Source organism: Berghia stephanieae, chromosome 1, assembly GCF_034508935.2.
Source record: "Berghia stephanieae isolate SIO BIC M18660-M18661 chromosome 1, UCSD_Bste_1.3, whole genome shotgun sequence".
Lineage (NCBI taxonomy): Eukaryota > Metazoa > Mollusca > Gastropoda > Nudibranchia > Aeolidiidae > Berghia > Berghia stephanieae.
The window spans coordinates 7020343-7037842 of NC_088360.1; the positions used below are offsets into that span (position 1 = coordinate 7020343).

Here is a 17500-nt window from a genome sequence, read left to right on the forward strand (position 1 = left end):
AACTTTAAAGAACAACAACATTCACCTTATAAGGGAACTCCTTAATTTGATACGATATAATTTCATTAAAAAAACGTTTGATGATCCAGAAGACTCGTGCCCATCACTTAGTATGTTGAATGTCGAAGATTATTTATTTTATTTATCTTTCATGTTTTTGAAAATAATATTGATACATATTTAGAATGTTTTGTGGACCTGTAACGTACTCCAAGGTAATGGTAGACAGTAGAACTGTGTGACCCAGACCAAATAATTTAATTTTTTCTTAAAGAGGAGTCACTAAATTTTACGACATTTAGCACGCTAATCATGGTCAAGAACGTGTGAATTTTTAATTTTTTTTTAAACGTTACTTTTACAAAAAGTAGGGTGAAATAGAGGGAAGGGTGGAACAAAACCAGAAAGATGAGAAGATGTGGAGGAGGAGGAGGCGGAGAAAAAGAAGAGGAAGAAGAAGAAGAAGAAGAAGAAGAAGAAGAAGAAGAAGAAGAAGAAGAAGAAGAAGAAGAAGATGGTGATGATGATGATGACGACGACGACGACGACGATGATGATGATGATGATGATGATAATGATGATGATGATGATGATGATGATGATGATGATGATGATGATGATGATGATGATGATTCTTAATGATAATCATTTCAACATTTAAATGGAGAACCATACAACCGATAGAGTACACAAATGCATTCCAAAATACAACCCTATTCATGGATTGACCAATTGCATTTCAGGTAAAGAAGATGCTGCCAACAATTACGCTCGTGGCTATTACACTATCGGAAAGGATTTTCTAGAACTTGTTTCGGATAGACTTCGTAGAATTACAGACTCCTGTAGTGGGTTACAGGGATTCCTCGTGTCCCACAGCTTTGGTGGCGGGACTGGGTCGGGCTTTACTTCCTTACTGATGGAACAATTATCGGAGGATTACGGCAAAAAGAGCAAATTTCAATTCTGTGTTTACCCATCCCCGTTTATCAGTACAGCTGTAGTAGAACCTTATAACTCTGTTCTGGTGACTCATAACACGCTAGAATTTTCAGACTGCGCTTTCCTTCTCGACAACGAAGCTCTTTACGATATTTGCGTCAGGAATCTGGACATCGAAAGACCGACCTATACAAATCTAAACCGTTTGTTGGCTCAAGTCATATCAGCCTTGACAGCGTCTTTGAGATTTGATGGCGCTCTAAACATTGATCTCACCGAATTCCAAACGAACCTAGTCCCTTACCCTCGTATCCATTTCCCCCTCATCGTTTACGCCCCTGTGGTGACTGCCGAAAAGGCTTACCACCAACAACTAACGACAACTGATATCACAAATGAAACATTTGAACCCGCAAACCAGATGGTGAAATGCAACCCACGTTTGGGAAAGTACATGGCCGTTTGTCTTCTTTACCGCGGCGATATCGTTGGCAAAGACATCAATGCAGCTATCACAGCACTAAAATCAAAGCGGTTCATCAACTTTGTCGATTGGTGCCCAACTGGTTTCAAAGTCGGTATCAATTACCAACCTCCAACTGTGGTACCTGGTGGTGACTTGGCTAAAGTGCTGAGGGCTCTCTGCTCTGTGGCCAACACGACAGCCATCGCAGAGGCCTGGGCGAGAGTGGATCACAAGTTTGATTTGTTATTTGCAAAAAGGGCCTTTGTTCATTGGTACGTTTTCATGATATCTGTGATAAAATGTTGCTAATTTTGAATCTATGATAGACTGTAAGATAAATAATGAAACTGTATATGTCAGATGCTATATACATATCAAATAAATTGGAAAGTGATATTTAATAATATAGGGTATTGCGTTCAGTTTTTTTAGGCGCCATTACAATACGCTTTATGCCGACTCAGACAATGCTGTTAGCGGCCATTACTCATTTCACACTTGAGTATCGTGATAATATGAGAGTAAAAAGCTTTTTCCAGGGACTCTGTGTGCTGCAATGAAAAATGTTTAGGTTAGAGCAAACCCAAACGTCACTTTAAAGGTTAATGATGTTTATCATTTTATTGTAATTGACTTGACAAAGATCTGTGATATTTCCGGTTACAGGTATACGTCTGAAGGGATGGAGGAGTGTGAATTCAATGAGGCTAGGGAGGATTTAGCTGCCTTAGAAAAAGACTACGAGGAAGTCGGTCTCAGCTATGACGATGTGATGGACGAAGGCGAGGGTTTGTGGAATCTATAGGTGGTACTGAATCTTTCGTACAGGGAACGTTGGATTACCCAAAACACTCGGGCCCATCATTCAGTTTTCTGAATGTCGTAAAATTGAATATCTCTTGTTGCTATTAAAAACACAAATAAAACAAAAGATATAGCGTTTATTGTAGCATTCCATTGACTTCTGTTATGTTTATATGACGTAGAAAAATATTTTTTAAAAAATAATGGAATCACTCAATTTTACGACATTCAGCAACTTGGCTAATTGATGGGAACCAGAATATTTCGGGTCAATTCCAGGTTACCGTAACCTAATCTTCCTACAACCATCAACAATCTAATGTTAACCCACATGAATAAAACCCCTAAACAAACTTTCTTTGTTTTTCATTCATTTAGCCCAATAAGCTTTCATCTGTGTTTTATCATTTCATTTTTTACATTCATCTTGCATTATTAATTTCCATTTCTATACGCTTTGATAATAATTTTGTTTAGAGTCCCGTAAATATTAATATAGGCTACCACTGTGACTTTGTATTTGAAATGTGAAAAGTCTTAGAAATGCTAACAAAAAGAGGAAGGAAGCAGTCAGGGCAGGGATAGAATGTGACTTATCGTCTCGAAAGGATATTATGTCGGAATGATGAATTTATAGCAGAAAATAGGAAATTTGGGAAAAGCCTTTTTGTTTTGTTGAAACGAATAAATCTAATTTCTTGATGAGCATGAAGCCAAAATTTCATAATTATAATTATTTTAGCTTTATATTCACATGTTGTCATTTTATCCCGACATAATGCACAAACGACCAACCAATCTTTGTCAAACGTAAGACGTTGTGTAAAATAGGTGAGCAATCTTTTCAATGTTCGGCTCCCCATTTTTTGGAACTCTCTCCCATCACATTGGAGATGCTCGGATTCGTTGACAACTTTCAAATCTCGCTTAAAGTTTTATTTTTTTACGTCGTAAGTTGCAATACTATTATCCTGTTTTGTTGTTAAATTGAATTCGTATCATTTTTCTATCAACACTTGTCTTACTGTAATATGTATTGTTTTATATCACTATAAAGCGCTTAGAGCCTGTGACAACGGGGTGAAACGCTCTATAAATGCCATTTATTATTAAATGCCGATATACAGATTGTGGATTATGTTGCCGGGAAGTGCAATTCACCACATATTATTCATTCTGTGGCATCTGTATGATTAATACGTAAATCGGACGCTCTTTTCATTCAGTCACTTTCTGCCACCCTCTTTTATTTCAAAACATGAAAATAAAAGTATACTTTGGACTCACTCTGCCAATCTAGTATTATGTCGGAATGCGTGAAATAAAATACAAATTGACCTATTAAGTCAAAATGATCTCTAAAATATTTTAAAAGATAAATAGGCAAAGTCTAGGTCCCCGTCATTAATGTTAATTCACAGTGTCAAGTTAGAAGATTAAAAATTCAGTTTTATGCATCAGGTTCACTTTAACTAAATCTAAAGAAAAACTAAAATCAACGTTTGAGACGATTTTTAAAAGTAGTCCTTAAGAGCCCTTGAGCTCATAGAGCCGGAGTTTATTCCGGTTTCCATAGAGTGAAATAGACATGGTAATTGCTTGCTATCCTATGGGTAGGACGCTAGTCTATCGCAAAGCACTTTTCGCCAGATCTAACAGAGCCAGCTACCCAATCACTTCTGGGAGGACAGGTGGATCAGAAAAATCTCGGTCCCTTTGCGTGTGAAGCGAGTGCTCAACCAATTGGGCTACAAGGATCCCTGTTTGGTACGATTGGTCACATTTCAATATGCAGCAACAAGTATTTTCATCTTTTAAATCAAAAACAAAACAAAAACAGAGTAAAAAAAGATAAATGAATCATTGCAAGTTTACATTACTTGAATACTGCCGTATCACTAAGGAGCAGGGGCTTGAGATGAAGCCTGTTTAGCTGGTCTATAGACACTCTTCCTTGGGTTTGGCGGTTGACTGTGGAAGGATCTACCTCACGTTCTCCACGCATCCAACGAATCAACGATTTCTTTTTGTCTCTGTGAGTACCGAAAAGTTTTAAAATTCATTCGACATTTGGGGAAAAGGCATTGATGTAAAATATGTTATATCAGAACGCGTTTGCAAGATACAGACCCAAAGTCCATCGACAGAAAAAAACCCTCAAAACTAGAACGAATTACTGGCCCTCAAGAATCCTTTTTGAAAACTAAACTACTTTTTAAACTATTTACTTTGTCTAATTATTCCCTCATACCTACATCCGACGAAATGAGAAAAAAAAAACTATGTGTAAGTGTCTTGCTCAATGTTAAAGTTATAGATGTGTGTGCCGCTGATTGTCACCCGTCCCGTTACTGATAATGCTCATTATCGCTTTATTATCACACAAATAAATGAACTACAAGTACAAGATAAAATGACAATTGGGCCATTGACGCCTCTCAGAACAAAACATGTTGACATTCATGCAAAGATCAATTTTGTAAATTTAACATTATGTATAATTTATTTACCTCAATAACGACGAATTTCTTTCATATTATACGTGTGACCTATCGCCTCAAAAAGGTATTATATCGGGTTGACTTAGAGGCATGAGGCTTTGATTTAATTTTTATTTTTCATTACCGAAATTAATATCATTTTGTTTGGTGCCATAATTTCATATTTACGAACATGTTAACATTAAGGCACTTTTTATTATCTGCTTCATTCCGACATTATACCGCTTCGAGAGGGCGAGTCACAATTTTCCCATTTTGTAATCGGTTACAAATGCAGAACTAACTACTTTTCCCCAAAATAGAAATATTTGCAATGCGACTTGGTATTAAATGAAGTCATAGTTTAGTCGTTATTGGTCTCTTCGTCTAAATCGTAAAATATAATGTAAAGCAATAGAATACTGAAACTACGCTTGCAAAGCTTTATGTGAACTCTAGATGGAACAAAATAGAATGGTGTATCAAAATCAAATGACTTGTGAGCAAAAGTCAATGATGATAACAGATATATGATTTTTCTATTCTTACATTGGACAGTTGAGAACAAGGTGAGAACCCTCTGGTTCATACAGGACTTTCCTTTTGACTGGTTTAGGGAGTACGGGTTTTGAATCTATCGGGTAGAACCCAGGTTCAAGTACGTCTATAACCTTGCCATTTTCGTCTGTGACTGTAGAGATAAAAATAATTTGAGAAGTACATGCATAGACTCTCTCTCTCTCTCTCTCTCTTTTTTTTTTGTTTTTTTTTTTTTTTTTTGTTTGTTTTCTTTCTTTCTTTCTCTCATTCACTCTCTCATCTATAAAATGCAATTTCATAACTTAGGTTATGGGAACACGGATAATGGTGCATTTGTGGATGACAAAGAGAGAATACTGCCATATAATGAGAAAAAACTACAATCTTCATTTTCTGAAAAGATGAGGATCATCTATATCTGCCATATTATTATTTTATTAAGTAAAAGTCTTGCTGCCAATTAAAAAAATAAACACGTTGTTATTTCAAACCAACAAGTCTGTGGCCTTGTGAGGACATCCTGCCTAGTGACTTATAGAGCATTCACGTCTCACGCAAAAGGACTGAGATGGATCCTGGATACAGTCGAGATTTTCTTCTCAAACCCCCTTCGCCCAGTCCACCCAAAATAGATCGGGTGGCTGGATCTGTTAGATCTATTGAAAAGCAATTTGGGATAGCATAGCGCCATATACAAAGGGTAGCAAGCAATTCCTATTGTCAATTTTACACTATAGAAACCGAGATAAACTCCGACTCCATGGAACTAAGGCTGTGAATGAGCTTGTGAGGGCAAAATTCGAAAGGTGTGAATAAATATCTGGCATCAGTTTGTGACGGGCAGTTTATCGATCCACGTGACAGATTATGTATATTGCAATGTTGTGCAGTTTGCATAGTTGAAATCCTCGAGATAAATATGAATGCATCAAGATATAACATAAATTACATCTGAACACTTCTTTACCTTATAACAATAGGCTCATAGCGCTTTACAAGAAGCCCCAACATTCTATATAGCAATGAACAATGTCACGAATAATCATAAGTATATTCATTGAGTAAATGCTACTCGTATGGCCGAGAGAAAAAGCAACGGTAACACACCGTACGGTCACCTGGAAAAACTACATAATACATCCAACACCTATGACATAACACAAGCCTGAAGGTCCAAGCTCAGTTGTTCGCTTAGTCGGATAAGTAAGAGAGAAAAAAGTAGCATCACATTTACGACCAAAACACCAAAAAGAAAATGGCTGAAAAAGAAAAGACGATTCTTGCCAGTAATCTGGGGAGGTTCAGTGGGACAGTCTTCCATACATGTCTTGACCAGAGTTTCACTGTGTCTCATTCCGATGAAGGGCAGATGACGTAAAAACCGAGGAAGGGCGGTGGAGTGGCATGGAATCCCTTCAGGATACAAAGCCATCAACGGATGGTCACGAGGCAACACGGGTTTGTTTGCCTTGATTTTCTGTAAAAGAAAAACAAACAAACAAACAAAACCAACAAAAAAAAAACCCCAAAACAAACCGTCATAGCAAATCATCGCATTCAACTCGATTCATAGGATGTCACTTTCAGTAACATAACCGTTTATATGGCACAGTATCCACTGAAAGCGTTCAAATCGCTGTACAAAGGGTCACAAGCCAACAACAACATTTAACGTATGACATCTGTAACCATTTTTATTGGACACAGACAACTCAGTCACTCACCAAGGACCCATTTTACACTTTCGTTGAGAGAATCTGAGTAAAGATCCGTTTACAGAGACTCAAATTTACACCGCCAATTTACGGAGTCCAAATCATTACTACACAATACCGTTTTGAGACGGTGAGTGATATATGTGCACGGGATCAGAGAGTTTGCTGTTGCTATAAAAGAGTACCTACCTTGACGGTACACTGTCCGATTCTCTTCCTCTGTCCTATCCTTCCACAAGTGTTGCAATCTCCCCACTCAGCCCACATAGTAAACACATGGAGATTGTTGTCAGGTAAAATACTGTCGTTCATAACGCGATCCGTGCCCATGATCACCTGGGAAGATATACATTACTAACCGCTCTAAAACGGTATTATATTAATGATAAACCTGGCGCTTAAAACGGAATTCCTGACGGTTAAATCTGAATTCTAAGCTTAACACTTAAAGTGTGAAATAATATGAATTCTGACTTGTTCGAGAACAGTTTTCCGAGGAACTTCATAAAAACAAAAACAAAACAAAAAACAGCCAATTGAAAAAAAAAAACCAAAACAAAACAACAAAATACGATGTTTCTTCGCACAATGACTCTCTTGCCGTGCAGAATATCATAATCGTTTAAATGAATGGGACATAATTTCATAAAACTCTGGAAGGAAACCAGTCTTTAAGATTACCTCCCCTGATACTTGCGAACTGTTTCCTACTATGATATAAAGAATAGTTCTACTATAAATAAGTATTAAGGCTTATTTTGTTTAATAACGGAAGATTTGTAAATTCTACCTAAAGCAAAGTAAGTGGCCCTAGAACCAGTCTGTAGATGTAGCTGCGAGCAGCGTGACACAGCGAAAATGTCTTTCCTTTGGACTCAGGGGGTACCGAGTTCGATTCCATGTCACGCTGTAAGACCTTGAGCAAATCACTTTGCCTTAGGGTACATTGCGGGGTAACACTGTTGCTGATACCTTGAAATAGACTCTAGAGAAAAAATATTTCTTGATGAGGACTAAAGGGAATCTCAATTTTTGAGTTGGGTTTGTAATATATTACAAAGCCATTACAATTGTTCGATCCTCTTTAGGTTTTTGGTTTGATTCTAGGAGTGAAAATGACGCTTGCTGAAGTTTACTTTTGTGACTATATAAGTGCTGACGATTGACACTCACACTATAAGTAATGATTACCATTTAAAATTGGTACTATACTATTTATAATTATACCATTGTGTAAGATCAGACCTGTTTTGTTTTGTTTTTTTTTCTTGTCTTTATTTCCCTCTCTTTTTCTTTTTCTTTTGAAATTGGATATCAATATGGTGGCAATCGATGTCACCAAAACACGAGCCAATGCTTTATATAGAGCTTACGTATTTTCTTTTGTCTTTGAGGAAGACGTCCAACTGATAGACAGCTGCATAGTCTTGCTTTTCCAGACAGAAATATTGACCTGCAACAGAGTAATCTTGTAATCAGCAAAAATATTTATCGGAAATTCTTGGAATCGAAAAGAGAGCTCTGGCAAATGGTTGCTAGTTGCTCGGAAATACAAAACAATTGGAAAACAATGAACAATTTAGACTGAGAGTGTATCGTATATCCCTTTAAGTTTCCAGGCAGTTACATTACTATTCGTGTTAGAATAAGGGACGTTTTAAATCAATAGATTACTATTCGTGCTAGAATAAGTGACCTTTTAAATCAATAGATAATAGTATTATGTATTTCATAGAGTTGATAAAAAACTCCAATACTTCAGACAATTATTCATATTTGTGTTTGTTTGTTTTTTAAAAAGATGACAAATTAGCATTCAGCAGTTTCTATTGACACAATGATCAATGCATTCAAATTGATGTTTATTATCTGAGCGAGACCAAACCTAATTTCCCTTGGAACAGTATAATAAATAGGCGTCACCGAATTTACCTTGTGTTTATTTAAAAAAATGAAGTAGTGTTAAATGATGCTTACAATCTGCAAAGCGCAGGTAAAAGAATAAATGAATAAATTAAAAATTAAAAAACAAAACAAAACAAAAACAACAACAAACGAAACTGTATTCAGCCTCTTTCTGGTGAATTACAAAAAGCTCATTATGTCTTGCCTTTTACCACAGTGGAGAAATAGCCATTTATATTTTAAAAAGTATTTCACTAATCAAAAAATCATCAATAGGAAGTATTTGTCTTTGGATAAGTAACTTATTTCCAAAGTTATATGCTTTTATCTTTGTAAATAGTCTCGAAATATTGATTCAAAGTTATGTAAACAAATCCAAGATGGCGGCCGTTACCATGGCAACGAACTTTTTTTTTTTTTTAATGACGTCATATTTCTCCATTATTTTTTATTACAAGTTGCTGTGTGAAGTTTGAATCAATTTGCTTGGAAAATATAAAAAAATGGGTCTTTATGCCGCACCCACCCTTAAAAAATATCCATGATTTTATATATCTAAAATGAATAAATAACTATGAACAATGAATGCCACAACGCGTTTTCATGGTTTCTTCATGTTCAATGTGCTTCACAATGCTTTCTTTATTTCCCTAATAGGCCAAATAGAGTTACATTTTCATTTATTATTCAATGTCAGTCGTCTGTTAGCCGCACTTGTCATGCTCGCGCTCTTAGAATTTCCGTTTCTGCTTATATCCAATTACTTATTCACACATTAGTAGACTGGGGTCAGATGTGTAAATTGCTTTATGAAATTAAAAAATAAACAATAGCAAAAAAAAAAAAATAATAAAAAAACAACAAAAAAACAACGCAGTGGTCAGAGTTTTGCGACCGTTTCCTCCACCCTTCTACTGACGACGCTCAATATCACGGAATTTGTTTCATCCTCAACATCACACATGTCATTGAGAACTCAGAAAATGTTTTATTGATCTGAAATCGTTCTTTAACTAACCTGCATCTTGAATATCAACAGTTTTGATCGTAAGAGAATTGTCTTTTTTGATCTTGTGGTTTTTGTTGTTGTTTACCGGTCTCAAACCGGTGTCTTCGTGACGTAGAAATTGCCACTGAGCTTCCTGCACTTCTTTAGGTTGATCCGGACGATAGCTGGAGGCCAAATTAAAAGCTAAGTTATTAATTAAATAATAATATTTAAAAAACAAGTTTGAGTTATCTCCGAAAGATAGATTTATCCAATAAAAATTGATTGCTTCAATATTGTTACTTCTAATGAACTAATCCCAAATGTATCGCTAATTTTGGTTTGTTTGCTTTTTAAAAATACTATTGCAAAGTCAAGTAACATGAAAATTCCAGACTTTCAATTTATCAACAAAGTCAATGATAAATTAAACGTAAAATTCATTAGATATGATGGTTGCGAGGTGATGGAAATGGTTGGAAAGGCAATTTAGTGTTAAGCTACGTGTACATATTATTTGTGAGCCATCGGCTCAAAGTGGTGTTATGTCGGGACGGACGAGGTGCTGGAAATTGAGTTTATAGAAACGAATTCATTTCAACTCCTAATGGCAGAGAAATATTACAATTATTTTCACTGCAAAAAAACTAAAATATTGTATTTTTAATAATTATTATTCACAATTCATTTTCCGGGGTCCCATTTATGCAGATATAATACCTTTTTCCGAGGCTATGTGCTCTTGTGGTATGACATTCGCTTTTGGATTGGAAGGTCCTGGGTTCGAGCCTCGTTCGGCGCACTCTTAACTCACATTCTCTCCCCGTACTCAGGTGTGAAAATGATTACGTGGCCGTTAACAGCATTGTCTTTCTCGAAAAAGATTGTAATATCGCCTAATAGGCATCATGCCCCGTCCTACATGTGAAGTGTTGCTGTTGGCTGGGGATCCCTTGTAAAGTGCTTTGAGCACTTGCAGGTCTGTTAACCGTTTGCAATCATATGCTTGACCTAGTTGCACATTTAGCTGATTGTTGGGCTCAGGTAATGAAAAATTGCTTTGCGTTGGTTTGAGACCATAACAAAGTGCACGTATTTACAAGTCTGACATTCAAATGCAATCATGGCCTTGATTGAACATTGGTTTTGTGGACAACACTTTGCCTTGATTTGAGAGTATTAAATACTCCATTATTTTCCATTACAACTGCAAGTCCATAACATTTTGGGTTATTAGACTTGTTAATAAGAACACGTCGGACCATAACAGTTTGAGTTATTGGACTTATAAGTAAGTAAAAATAATTAAGCATCTATATAGGGCAAAATCTCTTAAATATGATCAAAGCGCTTTACAAGGGAGTCCCTACCGTACAGCAACACTTATCATGTAACGTTAGGCGAAATTTACAATTTTTTCCGACAGAGAAAACGTTTCTAATGGCCAAGTACTTAATTCACATCTGAAATCTGTGATAGAATGTGAGAAAAGAGCTTTTTCCAAGGACTCAACTATGCATTGCTCAGAGCGGGGCTCCAACCATGGACATTCCGGTCTGATGGCGAGTGTCGTACCACTATACCACATAGCCCCACAAGTGTACATCTTTTCCTGTAATATTTCGAAACTTTAAAAAATATGGCACGATAATAATTATAATAAAGCCTTAGGGATTTCTGGAACAAGTAAAGAGAGCTTACCATACGTGGCATTTCAATGCTACTCTCTCTCCTTCCAAAGCAAGGATGGCTTTGATAGGGAATTCTTCTTTTTTCATCTCTTCCACCTTTTTTTCCTGACATTTATAATACAAATCAAACAGTTTTTGTGCCTCTTTCTTGGACATCTTCCATTTTCCATGATACTTCTTAATCTTGGACTTTAATTTTTCCATGAATCGTTTGTGTTTGGGTGACGATGGAAGTCCAGTATTTGTCGAGTTGGTTTCCATCCCTTTATACATTAAAAAGATGAAATAAGCATTGTGGTCATGCTAAAATACAGAAATAAATGACCATTTATATAGCGCAATTCCATGGTTCACCGTGCTCCAATGTGCTTCACAATGCTTCATATATTATCACAGGTGATTTAGGAATAAAATTTCGGTACATAGCGGTTGTTTCGGTTCCTTATAGCCACTGGTTTTCCCTATTTTTTCAGCAAAATCTGAGTCGAGGTTTCTCCCCGTTGGACAAAACCGCTTCTTGTATTAAAAGACAAGCGTACCATTAGGCCATCGACGCCACAGAGATTTATTAAGTGCAAAATCATGACTACCGGCATTCCCAAACGATCACAATACCATTAGCACTGAACAGAAATAAAAATAGATTTTAAAAGGAAAAATAATAAATCTTAACAGGAAACAGTTCGACTTTCCGCTATCCTTTGTCTTAACTAGACTATTAATCCCGTCTATCCTGATTTTACGTTTGTATTGTTGGCTGGTATACAGTTTAGGACCCAAAACGTTCAAGGTAAAGTATGTAGTTCTTTTTAAAAGTTTCTATATTCATTTTTGTTCAATATTATTATTTAAATTCTAACAGTTTAGTATCAACGTTAATTTACTAGTCCACAATGTCATTGGTAACTAAATTTATTTTCCTACAGAACAAGTCATTGTTTGTTATTATTTATACAGCCACATTCTCATCACATCTCTAAAGAGTTTTGAATAACGACACAAAGCCTCTTTTAACATTCAAAATGAAAATAATATTGAAAATAATCTGAAACTTATGAAAGGCTCAGACCAGCAAAAGAAAAATGGTTTCAAATAGAAGATGTTCCTAGATTTTACTTTTAAGTTTAGCCGCCTGCAAACACTTTAAGTAAGTACTTTTAAAGATCGTGATCTTAAAATAACACTTCTTACCGTCGACTGTTTCGGTAAGATGAGCACCATTTACATTGTTGCCCTGAATTAGCAAGTAACTTACAATAGCAAATGCACATTTGATTAATCTATCCATTTTAAACTTCAAATACTAGAGCTAAATTAAGTCATCGACTGCAACCATTTTCAGTAATGATTCCGCTTCCGCCTATCTACTTCCGAGTTATTCTTGAAATAGAGAGCTCTCAAAATAAGGAAATCGTTTAAGTTATTCCGAAAAGAAAGAATGGATAATATGGTTACGTGATCTCTTTCTTTTTGGTGTGAATAATAAAATATTATGTAGCAAACGAAATGAAAAAAAAAAATGTTGATGGCAAAGCACACGCAAATGATATGAATATAATTAAATAAAAGATAATAATCATGTATAGATTGCAATGCAGAAATACAATTTGAAATATTAATATTCCAATTTACAAGTCTGATAGCCCAATGACAACAATGTTGAAACAAGCCCATAATTGTACTCTATCATTAGACCTATATTATATCATTTGCAAGCAGATTACAGTCAATGCTACTATTTTTCAGATGAGCCATGGCTTTCCTGACCTATATTAAATTAATGTAACATAATTTTATGTAACATTAATGTCTCAGCAATAGGCTGATCACAACATTGCTTGCCATCGTATTTGAAGTTGTTTGATCACACACAAGCACAGTTACGTACACACACGCACACACACACACACACGCACACACACACACACACACCAACAAATACACACACCGTCTCAGATATTTCACAATCTTCGAATTCACTGCGATTTCAAAGTTCTTGATTCCATTGTCGTTGGGAAAACAGCTTCGATCTTGTCTACAGACAAGTTATGCTGCTGTACACTGACAAAACAAAATTTCCATTTTGACCAAAAAGAAAACAGTTACTTCCAATATCGAGCAATAAAAGGGACGTTACTCAATAAAAGTCATAACAGTAAGACTTCAAATAAGTCTCAAAACTGATATTTCCTTTTTTAACAAACTGAGGTCATCTACATTTATTAAAAGTTGAAATAATAGTTTTCTAGCCAAAATGAGAAAAAAATAAAATGCATTCTGTCGGTGCATAGCGGTATAGACAAGCGATCTATATTGTAGAGGGACAAAACAAGGCAATCACTCTGTTATGAGTTACCGTTTTGGCATGGTCTGTTGATTATGAAAATCATATGTATTATTCCTCCTGTCGAAGACAATGAGTTGAAATTCCGACCAGTAATTCACAGAGACTATTATTATGTGTGCTTTGTGATTTAAACATAATTATTCATGCCTTCTAGAGGCGTTTGACGTGTATTATGTTGTATGAGGGAATTTGAGATAACATAATGGTATTTACCTTCAGATCAGACTGTTTACGATATGAAAACAGAGTGGTGTTTTGTATGGTATCAATTCAAAGAAACTATGGCTTCAAAGGGATATACTCAGAGGGTAGCTGGGAAATTGGTAGGTACCTGATATGTTTGTTGGTAAACAATTTGTTATCTAATACAAGGTTAAAATAGACGCATGTTTAATATTACTGACGGTAGAGAATTTTGTAAATCGATAAATATGTAAATTTAAATATTTATTTCAATGTCTCATTATGTTCAAGGCGATTCGCATTGCTTTATTTATCCTACTTGTTGGCTGTATGAAGGCATATTTTATTTTATACAGTGCAAATCGCATGTTAGGTCTTTAATATGTACCTACTACCACTCTAATTTTGGCCAGAAAACTTTTACTTCATCCAAGTAAATTAAATTAGTAATTAGCTATTTTCGGGTATTTATCAACATCTGAGTCAAGTGAGAGTAAAAGACGTAAAGGGCCTTGTCCAAGTAAACAAAGCATTTAATTTATAGTTGTTGCCACCCAGCCAGTCATTGACCGCGCTCAGCAATGTTTGACAATGTTACAACATTTGGCTATCGACACAACATAAAATCATAGCTTTAGGCATCTCGTTTGCGCTAGTAATTTCCCACCAATTTCCAAATATTGCCATCATTACTCAATAACGCACATTAAAAGAAAGTTTAGGCCAGAAAACATATATTTCATATATATCAAAATATCAAGATCATCAAGTCAAAAAGTCTCCAACCTCCTTTTAAGTCTCGGGTTCAAGACTTTTTGACAAGCTTAGGATCGATTTAATTTATTGATATGAAGTAAAAGTTTTCTGGCTAAAATTAGGAATGATGTTTTGTTCTATGAACTTCAGGCAGTGAAGGATTTTGTAAGCGTGTTACTATACAAAGGGGAGTGAGTGGAGTAGGCATTTATGTTGATAATAACAAGAAATGAATTGAGTAGAAAAGTGCCAGAAAACAATAGGGAATATTATTTTGAGTGGTGGATGTCGCCGATTGCAGAGCGTCCCTCTCGCGGCGATGCGGATTTGCCGTTACAGTCGGGTCGTGGGTTCGAATCCTCATCGCCTCAAAGTTGATATTCTGTATTGTCTTCTGGCACTTTTCTACTCACTTCATTTCTTGTTAGTATACAAAGGACGCTTAAAAATTAGTTGACTGGTACTGTAGCAAATGGAAATTTGGTTCCAGGCGGCCTGCAAGGGGAATACTTGAAACAATGGGAAGCACATGAAGCATGGTCATACTGTCAGAATGCATAATATTAAATGTGGTATATTTATTTATCTATTGATTAATCCTTTACAACAAAATAATGTTTATTGTCTTCCCCTTAGCCTGATATGCAGAAAATGGAAACAGCTGTTGTATGCTTCAAGGAGAAGCTACATATCTCCAATTCTACTGCAGAACAAGTGAGTAGTTACAAGTTTATCGGTGCCAGTGGTAATTCATACAAAGAAATAAGCGGAGTGGGTGTGTTTTAGCCTTCGTAAACTCATAGCGTGACACTGACCAAAATATTATGTCAAAAGACAAGTCAAAGACCACAAAAGTAAACAAATCGTGAGTTGTGTTAGTTCAACCAATGGGATCATTTGTTTCAATGAGCACCACTAACGGCAACTCATAAGGAGGTAAAAAAATATATTATGGACGTGCCAGGCTTTTGATAGTATGCACTTGGCTATGAAGCTCATAACATTGCCATCCAGAAGTAGAACGGACCAACACACAAAACTGTGTGTATCCATGAACGTTTATAGTCGGGTTTATAGATAGTTCGAAGATGACGTCACACAGGTCTTTGTTATTGTTTTTTTGCCATCCGCGTTTATGAGTAATTCTCACTGAACTGTATTAACCCGACTATAAACGTTCATGTATACACACAGTTTTGTGTGTTGGTTCGTTATATTTCCGGATGGCAATGTTATGAGCTTCTTAGCCAAGCGCAAACTATCTATAGATAGTTCGAAGATGACGTCACTCAAGCCTTTGTTATTGTTTTTGCCATCCGCGTTTGTGAGTTGTTCTCACTAAACTGTATTAACCTGACTATAAACGTTCATGGTTACACACAGTTTGTGTGTTGGTCCGTGATACTTCCGGATGGCAATGTTGTGAACTCCTTGGCCAAGCGCATTCTATCTATACAGTTCAGTGAGCATTATTCATAAACGCGGATGGCAAAAAACAATAACAAAGACCTGAATGACGTCATCTTCGAACTATCTACAGAAAGAACAAAGTTGACGTCACTCAGTTCTTTGTTGTTGTATTAAGACACCAGATTGGTGATTAGTTCTCATTAAGTTATAAATCAGACAATAAACGCTCAAGGTTAAACATATTTTTGTTTATTGGTAAGTTATATCTGGCTGGTGGATGTTGTGAGGATTTTACTTAAATGCATATCATCAATAATGCTGTTATGCGTTTAGGTAGATTACGTACAACATCCATGAGCTTTTATATAGCGAGATATCCACTAAACGTGCTCAAAGCGCTTTACAAGGGGTCTCTCGTCAACAGCAACACTTAACATGCAGGACGTTACATGACGCCTGTTAGGCGATATTACACATTTTTTCGGACAGAGATAACACTGTTACCGACCAGGTATTAAATATACACCTGAGTACGGTGAGAGAATATGAGTGAAGAGCCTTTTCCAAGGACTCAACTATGCGCCGAGCGATGCTCGTACCCAGGACCTTCCGATCCGAAAGCGACTGTCTTATCACAAGACCACATAGCCGCACAATGCGATAAACGAGCGTCCCTATCCAAAGGGTATCATGCAAATCTGTTACTGTCCATGTAACGCCTCATTAGTCGGGATAAAACTTTTGCTTCGAATCGCCTTCTAATTCTGACTCTTGAACACTGTTGAATATTGTGAGAATATGCGGTATTGAGGTATGACACCGTAGCCATCGTTAACTTATAGCCTGACACTGACCAAAAAATGACGTCGAAATGCCAGTTTTTGGCCACAAAAGAAAAACAAATAGTGAGTTGTATTCAATAGTTCAACCGATGGGACCACTAGTTTCCATGAGCGCTACTAACGACAACTCACTAGGCGGTGCAAAAACCAAATAATGACATCAAAATGCCCGTCTTTTTGGGTTTCAGTGTCAGACTCTCAGGCTATAGATAGTATGCGCTTGGCCAAGAAGCTTATAACATTGCCATCCGGAAGTATAACGGACCAACTCACAAAACGGTGTGTATCTATGAACGTTTATAGTCAGTTTAATACAGTTCAGTGAGCATTACTCATAAACGCGGATGGCAAAAAACAACAACAAAGACCTGAGTGACGTCATCCTCGAACTATCTATAACTTAACGATGGCTGCGATGACACTCGGCTTCG

At 36.3% G+C, this 17500-nt stretch overlaps 2 protein-coding genes and 1 pseudogene across 4 annotated transcripts in view; 2 read left to right on the top strand and 1 right to left on the bottom strand.

The window, feature by feature from the left end:
• Positions 1-2565, top strand: part of LOC144967032 (tubulin alpha chain-like) — a 3461-nt gene extending 896 nt beyond the window's left edge. The window contains exons 2-3 of the mRNA XM_078903787.1: positions 744-1680; positions 2075-2565. Of these exons, the coding sequence (XP_078759913.1) occupies positions 744-1680; positions 2075-2213 (1076 nt within the window). The 3' untranslated portion in view covers positions 2214-2565. The remainder of the gene's footprint in view (positions 1-743; positions 1681-2074) is intronic.
• The window catches only part of LOC144967019 (Ig-like V-type domain-containing protein FAM187A), a 16059-nt gene extending 3175 nt beyond the window's left edge, over positions 1-12884 (bottom strand). Inside the window, exons 1-8 of one of the 2 annotated variants that reach the window (XM_078903766.1) lie at positions 12723-12884; positions 11542-11794; positions 9871-10025; positions 8321-8400; positions 7137-7283; positions 6517-6709; positions 5242-5383; positions 4093-4245 (exon numbers count right to left, since the gene is read on the bottom strand). In XM_078903766.1, coding sequence (XP_078759892.1) covers positions 4093-4245; positions 5242-5383; positions 6517-6709; positions 7137-7283; positions 8321-8400; positions 9871-10025; positions 11542-11794; positions 12723-12819 — 1220 coding nt within the window. In that variant the 5' untranslated portion in view covers positions 12820-12884. The remainder of the gene's footprint in view (positions 1-4092; positions 4246-5241; positions 5384-6516; positions 6710-7136; positions 7284-8320; positions 8401-9870; positions 10026-11541; positions 11795-12722) is intronic. The other variant, XM_078903774.1, reaches the window with a different exon arrangement.
• Positions 12885-14023: 1139 nt separating this feature from the next.
• LOC144967039 (uncharacterized) overlaps positions 14024-17500 on the top strand; it is an 8086-nt pseudogene continuing 4609 nt past the window's right edge. Inside the window, exons 1-2 of the transcript XR_013644311.1 lie at positions 14024-14201; positions 15454-15531. The product of XR_013644311.1 is annotated as an uncharacterized LOC144967039 (transcript). The remainder of the gene's footprint in view (positions 14202-15453; positions 15532-17500) is intronic.